The following is a 14,127-nucleotide window of genomic DNA, read 5'->3' on the forward strand; positions in this document are numbered from 1 at the left end:
TACCATGAGGCCGCATTTCCTGACGATGCTCCACTGCTTTGTGATTCAGACTTTTAGGTCAAAGGCTCCCAGGTGTAGCTCCCTAAGAAAACTACTTGTTTCGGTTCGGGCACCTGGGGAGTATCACAGCCCTCACACAGATCAAATGAGATTTGTGCGGCGCATATGTATCTGATGCTTCCTTGTACCAATATTTATGAGTTTAAATAAATAAAATAAATCTTATCATGGTCTTGGATATATAGTTTGCAAAGCAAAAAGTAATCATTACAGGTAAATACCCAGATAGCTATAGTTTTCCACTGACCAATCAATTGATTTATAAATCAATTCGCCGGCATCCCACAATAGAACGAAACGGCCGTCCACTGCTTCCAGGAGTTCTTTGGTGGTCTAGCTTCAATTGACTCATGGTTTCAACTGAAATCTCCACAGAAACCCCTTCTGTTTACAATTCTGTTCTCAATAGATTACAGTGTATAACTAGAAATTAAATGCATACGATTGTGAAAGTCTGTCGACTATCTCCAACCAACTGATTTAAAAAAGTATAGCATGTCATGTGTCGTGTTACTTAGGTCAGCAGTAATATTGCAACTTCACTAATAGAATTTGATCAACACTAAGGACTGGACAAACATGACATTTGTTACTACTGTAAGAATATCTAAGTCAGTCGCTGCCCAAATAACTTGTGTTAATATATCAGATTGTGGAACTGAATGATGAGGGTTTGAATTCTGTGGAGAATAAGAGTTCTCTCAAATTCGCATGCAAGCTTCTAAGATGAGTTCCCAACTAACATAAAACCTAGGTCATAAATGTTTATTTCCCAACCACCTAGCATAAAAAAACAAGTTGATATACTATCAAACATTGATTAGTTTTTGGTTTCTATTTCTTGGTGTACATTTTTAAATACTTTTAGACTAATCAATTTGAGTATATTAGAAACAAATTTTCCCGGATTTGTAATAGGACAGTATTATTGGACCTTGTGAAAAAAATCGGACAATTATGCATCATATTTCTGATTCGATGAAGCAAAAAAACAAACCCGGAAATTGTTCACGATAACTTGTAACATACTATAAATAGTAAAAATCAACTATTGGTGTTATGTTGATCTTGAGATTACAAGATCATAAGTATTGTTGGTGACCACTACGCAGTCAGTCAGTCAGCTACAACGTAGAACCAGGCACATACATGCATCGGTCCAAGTTGCCATACCTCGTTAGCACAACAAGATGAACACCGGATTTATAGAAGTAGTTAATTTAGTGGTATTAATATATAAAAGGCAGATTTTATATAAGGATATAGTACAGGAAGGAAAAATGTTATGAAGCCATTTTAATCTCACAGTTTAAGGGAACATAAAGAGTCTATACACCTGCGCCATTGTGGTCGATTATGAGCCATGTCACCTAGAGTCTCCAACCATTGATTACAATAGTCATGCGGACCCCAACCAAGTAGTCTATATCTACCCACATGGCTTAGAGTAGAAGTTAATGACTTCAAGCTCTGATGCCACGTTTTGGTTTGACCACCCCTAACTCTCTTCCAATCACTACTGAAGACATTCAAACTAGGATTCCAATAGTTTTCTAGCGAATACCAGTTTGCAATTGAAATTTCTTTTAAAAAGCTTTATTTTTCAGTTTTTTACTGTTAGATTTGCAAATACACATGAAATAATCAATTGTTATCTATATGCTCAGTTCATATTCTTGTATGAGGTCGTTTACATATCCTTTTATACTTTTTTTGTGTATGTCTCTGCTATCATAGGGATACGTACATGTACTATCCATTATTACGTATAAATATAATGCCGTGATAGTATATATTCAATGGAATCCAAATCAATTGTATATATAACCCTGTCTAATCGCTTCATTATGGGGGTCTCTATACTCGGAAAATTTATTTATTTATTTATTTAAACATATAAATATTGGTACAAAGTGACACCAGATAAATATGCGCCTCACAAATCTCATTCAATTTGTGTGAGGGCTATGATACTCCCCAGGTGCCCAAACTGAAGCACGTGGTTTTCTTAGGGGACCACACCCAGAGCCTTTGACCTAAAGATCAGATCCACAAGGTAGTGGAGCATCGTAAAGAGTTGTAGTCCCATGGTAGCCGGTCACCAACACTAAGTTCATACGCCATTCGTTCCTTCAGGATACTGGAGCTCATGTGCACCATTGGTTTGGAATGAGGGTTTTCCAACTCCCCTAGGTGGATCCTCCACATCCACCAACCCGGTTAAAGCGCCGGATATTCGCTTTTCGTCCTCTCACTTTTGTGAACAACACCCCGGCCACGAGAAGGCAGTGAGTAGGACTTCCCTGTCAGAGGCTATATATTCGCGTGGCCATATGAGAGCATTTCGAGAGGGAGAGCAGACTCTCCCCACTCTCGGCCGTACCAGGGCATTTGGGGGCAAACTCGGAAAAATCATTAACTGAATAATAAGCAAAGATGGACAGTGGAATCCATAACGCGCGTTTCGTCCTATTTGGGACTCGTTAGCTGGATGTACCTGCATCTCACAGTTGATGTTCACTCTGGGACTCGAACCCAATACCTTTCGCAACAGACGTCATCGCGTTATCCACTCAGCTATTGAGTCCTGATAGCCACTTGTGTACAGGGTTCGAGTCCCACAGTGAACATAAACTCTGAGATGCAGGTATATCCAGCTGACGAGTCCGAAATAAGACGAAACGCGCGTCAAACTGGATTCCACTGCTAGCCACTATCCATTTTTGCTCATAATGCTTGTGAATTAAGGCAATATGCACATATGTCAATAAGATACTGACCAGTTGCAGCCCTAACACATCAATGGGATAATTCAAACAAACAATAGTAAATGAATTCATTAACTGAATAGTTTAAACCAACACTACGCCCTCTGATTTGTGCAACTTAATAGCATTGTTAGTCTAAGTAAATAATGTGTTTGACAAACCAGTACATACTATTTATTTACTGAATTTTTTAATGATCATAAATATCAATTTGGATACGTTTTTTTCAATTGTTTGTGAATTAGAGTTATTTTGTTATAAGTAGCTACTTTCCGTAGTGTATATATTCATCTCTTTAAATTGTTGTACTTAATTTCAATGATCGACGTTTTCATCTCTAATGAGGCTATAATTATTGGAGATAAGTTAAAGCTGTCTCAAAGCTTGCACAAACAGTTTGTTATTACAGTTGCTACAACATCATGGTGTCTGTTGTTAACTGTTTTGCATAATGTCAGTTACATGACTATTATTTGTTGAGATACAGTAAATAGATTGTTCTACATAATTGTCACCTTAATCAAAGAGTAAATTGATTATTCATCTCAGTGGTTCGAAATAGAGTCAACTCTGTATCTGATCCACATTTATTTAAGATCAATATCTTAATATCCTGAACATTAAGTTCTATACTTATATTGTATCTTTAAACATATATATTTACTTATTAACTGAATAAGCGTATAACCTGTAGAGGTGTCTTATTAATTTAAGTGTTTGACTTCTAACCAAGCTAATTTTGAACTCTTCTCCGTTTACTTAGATTTCGATAGCTGAGTAGTATCATTAGCCAGTAATTACACATATTGTTGTCCCAAGATAGCGCTACATAAATCTGTACAGTAAAGAGGAAAAAGTTAGTTTTTAGAAGATAAGGATCACAATTGTTTCAGTTACAAGTTATTACCAACATTTTTTACCGTCTCGCGTCCCCAAGTGCCCTGGTACGGCCAGGAGTAGGGAGGGGCCAACCTCCTTCTCGAAATGCTCTCACATGGCCACGAGTATATAGCCTCTGAAGGAGAAGTCCTACTCACTGCTGTTTACGAAATTGAAAGGACGAAAAGCGAATTTTCGGCCCTCTAACCGGGTTAGTGGACACGTAAAGTCCACTCAGGGGAGTTGGAAAACCCTGATTACAAACCAATGGTGCACATTTGCTCCAGTATCCTAAAGGAACAAATGGCGTATGAACCTAGTGTTGGTCACCGGCTACCATAAGACTGCATCTCTTTACGATGCTCCACTACCTTGTGGATCTGATCTTTAGGTCAAAGGCTCTGGGTGTGGTCCCCTAAGAAAACCACGTGCTTCAGTTTGGGCACCTGGGGAGTATCATAGCCCTCACACAAATCAAATGAGATTTGTGTGGCACATCTATATCTGGTGTCACTTTGTACCAATTTTTATGTGTTTAAATAAAAATAAATGAAAAATCTTATTATGAAATAAATGAATTTTGTTCTTTGAATTTCAATCATTTCTTTAAATGTCTAGTTACCATGGGTAACTATTTTAATAAATTCAAAAGATTATATCATTCTTTTTTTAAAATGATTATTGATTAGTATCCATTATTGATTTTCACTTTTAAATACCGATCATCTTACTGTTAGTTAACCAATTAAATTTTCTTGAATATTTTTCAACATTTTTCCTGTCATCTGTCAGTCGTAAAAAAACGTTTTTCTTTATCTACTAATCTTGTTATTATTTCTTTCCCCCCCCCGCCAAAAATGTATTTTCTGATACCTTATAATAGTCTATATATATATATTGTTTTGTATAATATTTTGTCGTATTTGGCATTTGAATAAACTCCATTTCCTCCCTCCCTCCCTTCCTTCCCCCCTCTCTCTTTCTCTATCTCTCGGTCTTTTCAGAATAATGTCTTTTCTATAAAGTTTTTTTTATTTTTTGACTGAGGTATTTATTCTTTATTTATATCCATTTTTGTGAAATAGTACAACCTTGTAGTTAGGTGCACATAAATGTGTGCATACATGTGTGTTATTTCTTTTTGTTGTAAGGATGAAAAATTCGTTTTTGAATTGTTTTATGATTAAACTTATTTTATTTTTTAATTTTTTATAGATGATCAATGTATTCTGTTTCTCATTACTTGTCGGTAATATTAAGTCTCCCAAATCAATAGGCACTTAGTGATGAATGAAGTTATATGTGTATGTGGATGGTGGTTGTTATAACTCAATAAACATATTAGATCTTGTCCTGGTACGACCTAGAGTGGGGACGGCCTGTCCCCTCTCTCTCTCTCTCGAAATGCTCTCACACGGCCACGCGTATATAGCCTCTGACAGAGAAGTCCTACTCACTGCCTTCCCATGGCATTACTGTTGTCTACGAAATTGAGAGGATAAAAAAGCGAATGTCCGGCGCTTTAACCAGGTTGGTGGACACAGAAAGTCCTCCTATGGGAGTTGGAAAACCCTAATTCCAAACCAATGGTGCACATGGACTCCAGTATCCTAAGGGAACAAATGGCGTATGAATCAATGGTTGGTCACCAGCTACCATGGGACTGCATCTCCTGACGATGCTCCACTACCTTGTGGATTATATCTTTACGTCAAAGGCTTCGTGTGTGGCCACCTAAGAAAACCGACTGCTTCGGTTTGGGCACCCGGATAGTATCATAGCCCTCACACAATTAAATGAAATGACTATTTTTGTGTGGCGCATATATATCTTGTGCCCCCTTGTACCAATAATAAATTGACTTTTAAAGTGGTTGATGCTGGGTTCTAACCTCAAGAAGAATAATAGCACCAAGATATATATTCAACTCATTAGTGCTGAAATTAGACGGAATGTATATCATGGATTTCTCTGATAACCTTTGAAACAATTGATTTAAACTAATGCGTTTATTCATCAAATTCTTATTAGATGGAATGTATTACAGTAGAGGCTTACCGGTAATTATAGTACATAAATTTTCATTCGACCATTTTCAATATGAAACTGACCGTCGTTGTATGTGCATTAGAAGTTATTGCTGATTTAACTAATGGTATTGTATTCAAATTATTAAATCGTTCAGACGAACGTGCGGATATTCCGTCCCTATACAAGTGACCTAAACTGTGGTAGAATATAAGTGTTTGATCCATCTTTTGAAGTGAAATCTAAGAGTTGTTGTTTCTGTAGATGCTTAGAAATCAATCTTTTTGTCCAACATCCATAACCAGTCGTTATTGGCTATTTTGTACCATCTTAAACTGTCACTGTGTATTCAACTCATTCTTTAACCTGAAATACTAAAGTTGATTGTTCTAACCATGTACTCACAATACTTGTTGTAAGTTCGGATTTGTTAAGTGAATTAGGGAAAGACAAAGAGATAATGTATCTGGGTCATTGTGATTGATTCTGACCTATGTTACGCAACATCTCGAAATATTGGTTACGATTGTTGTAGGGACTCAAACTAGGTGGTCTGCACCTGTTTGCATGTCTTTCAGTGCAATTGTCAATAACTTCATACATTAATATGTCGTCTTGATTCAGAAGTCTCTAACCTTCTTCCAACGTATCACTAGACTTTTCAGGTAGTTAGTGGTCCGGTATATGTTATACATGTTCCAAGCATCTTAGTTGATAAATTTCCACTACCTAGTCAACCAATTCGTAATCCTTATCTAGTGCTTTATGCCGAACCCTAGCATTGTTCACTCATCGATTCCAATATACATAAGCAATACTTGGAAGATATCTGTCATTGAATGTTAACAACTTACGAATATCCTCTATTCCTAATTTATTTAAACACATAAATATTGGTAAAGGGGGTACCAGATATATATGCGCCACACAAAACAATAAGAATGGGAAGAGAAAAGGGGTAAGGTGCGTATAAGAAAAAAAAAGAAAGAACAATAGAAACCACAGAGTGTATGTTAGTGTAATAATGGGGGAAACAGAAATGTACAACCAGAAAATCTCTTTCAGTTAAGGAATTTATGACCACTCTTCATGAAGAAAGTAAAAGAAGGTTACAGCAGGATCGCCACTGGCTTATATTCTGAGCCATATCTGATAACACCTCTAGGCGCTGTGTTGCACCATCCTTCGGACCCCAACTAGGGAGTCGTGAAGGACCAACAGAAGTCAGTCCTGTACATATTCCTTTCATAATATGACACCACGTCATACACTGACCACCTCTCCGCTTTTTCCAACCAGTCCCAGAGTCGGAAAATAATGCACGACGTGGAATTCTGTGGGATGACATTTATAAGACGTCTAAGCCCCTTCAAATGTACAATCACACTTTCAATTAGTATTATCCTATTGTCAAACCTGTATATAACTCTATAATTCCTTTTCGTTTGATAAGCACTTAATCAATGTTTCACAATATGACAAAGAAAAGAAAAAATAGATTATGTTCGTTATTTTTTTTTAGTATATATGACAAATTGTTGCTAAGGTTATTATACATTACTTATTATATTGATGTTTCTAAATAAAATACCACTATATATATACATATATATATGCTTGTGTATAATTGACTTGTCGCCTTGTTCACTGTCAAATTACCAGTTCTTGGAAAAGTGTACATTATTATAATTTGTTGGATAGTATTCAGCTGATTACTTAATCAATATATATATATATATATATCTCGCTATGTATATATATGGTACCTATTATCCTTAGTAGCAAATATCATGTTCTTATTGTAGAAAGTACATACCGTAAAAAAAGGTAATAATAACCTCATTTACAAATCATATGATCATATTATTATTATTATATAACATGTAACATGAATATGTTTAATAATTAATCTCTGGGTAAATATTAAAAAAAAGATTACATTTCAGTTAGTTTATTATTTACATAAATAAAGAGGATCAATACAATAAAATGATAAATTACCAATTCACTTGGTATTGTTTTGGTTGAATCTTCCTATTGATGTTTAGGACTGCAATTGATCAGTCTCTTATTGGCTATATGTGCATACTGTGCGTATTGCATCGATATAGCCTTAATTCACAAGCAAAGGTGGATAGTGGCTAGCGGAGGAATCCAGGACGCGCGTTTCGTCCTATTTTGGGACTCGTCAGCTGAATGTATCTGCATCTCAGAGTTGATGTTCACTCTGGGACTCGAACCCAGTACCATTCGCTTCTGACGCCATCGCATTTGGCTATCAGGACTCAGTAGCTAAGTGGATAACGCGATGGCGTTTGAAGCGAAAGGTAATGGGTTCGAGTCCCAGAGTGAACATCAACTCTGAGATGCAGGTACATCCAGTTGACGAGTCCCAAATAGGATGAAAAGCATGTCAAACTGGATTCCACTGCTAGCCATGGTCCATCTTTGCTTATAATGATAAATTAACAGTTGATAAAATCAAAATTATGTAGAAACAATCAATATAGATGAATTGTGACGAGTATATATAGTACAATAATAAATAACTGTCATTATCCGATCTAGTATGATTAGATAATTACAAAACTGTAATAAAATGTAGAATTAATGGTACCATTAGGTGATTGTCGATCTTTGTCGCAAATTGATGTAAATTGTAATTGTACCATTGAACTTCCAATCAGTGGATCTGATAATTAAGTGTTCGTTTCAGTACCACATAGTTTTCGATTAAAGTACTGACAGAGTCTTATGTGTAAACCGCTGATAAGTTTCATTCTATCACGAAACAGCTATCCTGTGCTCTCTAGTTTTCAATGGGTTCCGAATTAACATCGAATTGTGACGAATACAACCTACAAATTGAACTAAAATTGGCTAGTATTTACCCCAAATGCCTTGGTACGGTCGAGAGTGGAGAGATTTAGATCTTCTCGAAATGCTCTGTAATGGCCACGTGCATACAACCACTGACAGGGAAGTTCTCCTCCGCCCTCTCGACACATTACTGTTGTTTACGAAACTGAGAGGACCAAAAGCGAATGTCTGGTGCTTTGATCGGGTTGGTGGATATGGAGGATCGACCTAGGGGAGTTTGAAAATCCGGATTCTAAACCAATGGTGTACATTGGCTCCGGGATCCTGAAGGAAGGAATGGTGTACGAACCAATTATTGGTGACTGGCTATCATGTAACTGCATCTCCCTACTATGCTCCATTACCTTGTGGATTAGGAATTTAGGTCGAAGGCTCCGGGAGCCGTCCCCTAAGAAAACCGTCTACTTAGGTCTGGGCACACGTGCAGTATCACACAAGTCGGATGATTTATGTGGCTCATATGTATTCGGTGCCCCTTTGTACCATTATTTATTTGTTCAAACAAATAAATAAATAAAAGTGATGTAATCATTAAGGTAGACTAAAAGTCTGAAAGTGCACAACTTCATTGATGAAAGCTTCACCATTTGTGTACATGTGTGTGTTGATTCTTATCTGAAGTGTTAAGGTGTTAGATATTTGATAGGATGATTGTAAGTTTCATTTTATCGTTGACAGTATGACCTGGCTCAATAAGCAGGTGTTTGTATACAAATTAGAATTGTTTTGGTTTCTTTTGATTTAACCATATTCTTTTGTCTAGGTTTCCTTGTTTGGCTAGATACATGAACAAATAGTTGGTACTTTATCAATTGTGTTTTTAATTTGGTTTACCATTTCCTTTTGGGGAAATAAAACTATACTTGAATGAATTGATCCCCTATCTATTTTGTGTATTCATAAGTTGCTGTGTTTGTTTTTACGATCTTTCTAACATTCTAATAAGTGTTCAGTAAGGAAATATTTTGTTTCGACTTCTAAGCTACCGATCAAACGCGATTTTATTACAATTGATCTCCTACCAGGGGGTCCACTAATCGACTTAGAATACGCAGATGACATAGTCCTATTTGGTGAAGACGCTGACAAAATTCAGAGTAATAATGCCAGGCTGTTTGGGATGCGTTTCTCCCCATCTAAATGTACATTTTTACTTTAGGACTGGCATGTATCAACACCTGAACTGAGGATAAGTAGCGAAGTAGTCGAACGCGTCGATAACTTCACTTATCTTGGAAGTTTGATCAGCTCTGATGGGTTGGTGTCTGACGAAATCTCAGCACGGATTCTAAAAGCTCATTTGGCTTTTGCCAACTTATGTCACCTATGGCGAAGACGAGATATCCGTCTATCAATTAAGGGACGAGTATGCTGTGCAGCAGTTCGCTCTATTCTACTTTGCAGCTGTGAAACATGGTCCATTAAGAGTAGAAGATACTCGTAAGTTAATAGTATTTGAGAACAGATGTCTTAGAAATATTGCTCGCAACTGCTGGGATCACCGGGTAAGTAATAGTGAGGTTAGACACGGGGTATTACGGAATGATAGTAAGTCAGTTGATGAGGTCATGAATCTTCATCAACTGAGATGGTTGGGCCATGTGTTACGTATGCCTGAACACCGATTACCACGACGCGCTACGCTGACTAGTATCGGGGATGGCTGGAAGAGAGTTATGGGCGGACAAACCAAAACGTGGCATCAGTGCTTGAAGTCACTAACTTCTAGTCTGAGCCATGTTGGTAGATGCAGATTACTTGGTTGGGGTCCGCGTGACTATCGTACCTAATGGTTGGAGACTCTAGATGACATGGCTCAGAATCGATCACAATGGCATTGGTGTATACTCTTTCTGCCTTCCCTTAAACCTTGAGATTAAAATTGCTTCATATCTGTCTTCCTTCCTATACTATATCCTTATATACAGTCTTTCTTTTATATATTACCACCACTAAATTAACTCTTTCTATGAATCCGGTGTTGATCTTGTTGTGCTGATGAGTGAGGTATGGCAACTTGGACCTATGCATGTATGTGCGTGGTCCTGCGTTGTAGCTGGCTGACTGACTGATCTTCGTTACGAAGTATAACGTGTTTATACTAATAGTAAAACGTTTGAAAATTGTGATTTATTGCAGGACTATATTCACATGGTTAGGTTACTTATTCGTACCTACATTTTTGATTGATATAACTCATACGTATGTCCTCGACGCTTGTCATGTATAGTGTGTAGTAGTCCAACTTATCATTCTGATGATTATACATTTCAAAGTAATATGTCTATTGGACATATATGTTTGTTTTTCGATCAGTTGTTCATTGCCTGTTGACCAGGAAATATATCACGTGAGACTTGATAGTTCAAACGTTTGCTCGTTCATTGTATAACCATTTCATTTATATTTGGTTTGATCAACTAAGTAATATATCTAGCCTTACACATATGCTTACTATGGTTAACATTGTCTGATTTCAGAATTGAGTTATATCACTTAAATCTTACACATTTGTCGTACGACATACAATACAGGTAAACCTCGTGTAATAAATACGTCGAAGAGGTTCACTAGTCTCATAGACTTTCATAGGTTTGTGACCTCTAAGGAAGTTTTCTACACAGCTTGACTGGATTTTTGAATAAAGTTGGATATTATATAGCATGGTGTCCAGAAAACTTGTTTTACCCTATATGGGTCTTTTCTGCTGAATACACTTGTACCGCACTGTTAATACTTGTGCGGAGAACCAAATCCTGTACCGTATGTTTCAAATACCTAAACGTCATCCACTGGAATGCTAATCTTGACTGAAGTCCTGGAGATCTTTCAATCTTTGGTTGGTAACCTTGACTTTTCAAATGACTTCAAAATCCAGCTATTACTAATAAAAAATATATTCATTCTTTTCTATCTCTGCGTGAAATTGTTAACATATATCTGTGCATTGGCTTATTTTTTTCCCGTCTAACTTTATCATTAAGGAATTTATTTTATAATGGAATGCGTAGGACCAATGTAACGGGCCGCTGATATGCTCTTTACATCATTTTTTTCCTCAAAGAAAACCTGATAGCATAACAGTCTTTTTATGATAGTCAATCAAAACAGAAGATAATAACACTATACTATGATTCTAAGTATTGTGAATAGCGTCGTTTAGTTAACTAATTGAGATAACGGAATCATTTGTGTTGTACGTAATATTTAATTGATTAGAAGGGGTTTTGTGGAGATTTCAATATTTTTCATGGTTGAAATCATCAGTCAAATGAAGCTAGACCACCATGGAAAACCTGAAAGCACTGGACGGCCGTTTCGTCCTATTATGCTTCCGGGTTTTCCATGGTGGTCTAGCTTCAATTGACTCATGATTTTAACCATTTAATTGATTGATTATATGACTACATCTTCAGCATTTGCGATCGTTTATAGCCCTTGACTGTTAAGTTTTCCAAAATTTACTAAAATTGTACAGATCTCAACCAAATATTCTGGTTTAATTCACACTACTGAGTTTAGCAATCAGTGATTTCTTAGACTGATAATCACCTCCAAGTTTCTTCAAACCTTCCTGCATCAGCTAGCAATACGCGTTGACTTAGGTGGTGCTCAGTTGTTGTTTTTTCACAATCAGACTGATTACAGTTATATTTAAGTTATAAAGAGATATTCATTAATATGATTTGAAACGTTATCTCCATAGTTGAAAGCGTGAGTCAGTTGAAGCTAGACCACCATGGAAAACCTGGAAGCACTGCACGGCGGATTCGTTCTATTACGGGACTCCTCAGTGGCAGTGCGCACCCACGAGCTCGCCTCGCGAGATTCGAACCCAGGACCTACCAGTCTCGCTCCAGAGCACTTAACCGACATACAACTGAGCTGTCATCCCATGGTGTACATGTCTAACTCCAGCCAATCGAAGAAGTTGATCAACCGTTCACCAATTGTCTTCAGTGAGTTGATATCTCACAACAGACCTGGTTTGAACTCCACTGGTCACTGCTTCTCACTAGAACTCCTGCATGTACTTCTCAAAGTCATTCACTAGTGAGCATATGATTATTACTATCAGAAGGGGTTTTTTGTGGAGATTTAGTATTTTCATAGTTCAAAGCGTGAGTCAATTGAAGCTAAACCACCATGGAAAACCTGAAAGCACTGGACGGCCGTTTCGTCAAGTAAAGGTTTTTAAGTAACTCGTTTGTAAGCTTTTGGTTGCGTTTTTCTAATCAGTCAAATAGATGATGATTAATTATTCACCAATGTTCCATATATGTATTTTAATTTCAGGGTAATGGATCAGAAGCAAATCATATTGCCAATACACTTAGTACAAAATTAAATCAATTATCTAGATTATGTAAAGATTTATCATTACGTGATAATACTGGTGGTGGTGTTGGTGACCAACAACATCATACATGTAATCCATTATTTCGTTTGGCTAGAACACTTGAAGGCAAATTAGTTCAAGCTCAACGTTGGCTAGCTGATCCTCGTGGTCCATTACGTCATGTTGGCTTAGAAGCATGTCGTTCATTAGCTCAAGGTGCAAGAAGTATCATAATGTCATCTGATAGTGGTGATGTTCCGGACAATAATAATAACAATAGTTCGACTGAAGACAAGGAGACCAATGATGCTTGTGTAGAGGCGTGTGAACATGTCGAAAGAGTTTCTGATAGACTTTTTTCAATGTCTTCTCAACCGTTAAGTAAGCACCGTTACTATTATTTCTCTCTCTTCCATATATGTTAATCTAGTATGCAAAATATTAATCATATACAAGCTCAAGGATCGATGTGTGAAGTCCTCTTTCCACGTTTGTGTTTACAATATGAAGTTAATGGAGTGAATTTTAATCTTTTGAATAGTCATAGTTATACTAGGTATATGTTTTTTGTGGAGGGGTATCATATTGGTGAAGTTATTAAACATGAACCCATTAGGTCTCAAGCTCTAGTCGTACTCCTCCATTTTTGCTTCCGGCAGCCAGGCATTATCTCTTAACCATCCTACGAAAAGTGTAGCTGAAAACTGAGTACAAGAATATATACTTTTTAAATAAGTAGCAAAGTGTATGTATCTCTTACTCCAGAACCGTGCTATTTTTATGAACGTGTACCTTTATAGAAGTGACTAAACTGTCTTCCAGTCAACATTACCAGGAAATCGAAAATAGACGTATGTATCGGGAGTCACTGAATTTCTCATTTGTTACAGACATATTCCTGAGAACAACCATGTTTTTGTTAATTAGAAGTTCATTAATTCAACTATCGAACAATAGCTTAGTTTACAATTAGTGTTATGTAATCGGCAGGATATTTTGAACCTAATTTTCGTATTAGTTGTCTTTTCCCTAGGAAGGCGTACGTGGAATCTTGAGGAATCTGATGTTCTCAGTAGGATCTAACAAAGCACCATTCATTTTCGCAATCTGAGACTTGATCAGTAAACGTTTCGGGCGGCAGCTAACTCCACGTAGGACGACTGACATATTTAT

At 36.9% G+C, this 14,127-nt stretch overlaps 1 protein-coding gene across 1 annotated transcript in view; it reads left to right on the top strand.

Moving 5' to 3' along the window:
* The window catches only part of Smp_170990 (putative vinculin), a gene marked incomplete at both ends in the record, with an annotated part of 81,629 nt that overhangs the window by 4,411 nt on the left and 63,091 nt on the right, over positions 1-14,127 (top strand). Inside the window, one exon of the mRNA XM_018795328.1 lies at positions 12,912-13,335. Coding sequence (XP_018649652.1) covers positions 12,912-13,335 — 424 coding nt within the window. The remainder of the gene's footprint in view (positions 1-12,911; positions 13,336-14,127) is intronic.

This window comes from Schistosoma mansoni, chromosome 2, assembly GCF_000237925.1.
Source record: "Schistosoma mansoni strain Puerto Rico chromosome 2, complete genome".
NCBI classification, from domain to species: Eukaryota; Metazoa; Platyhelminthes; class Trematoda; order Strigeidida; family Schistosomatidae; genus Schistosoma; species Schistosoma mansoni.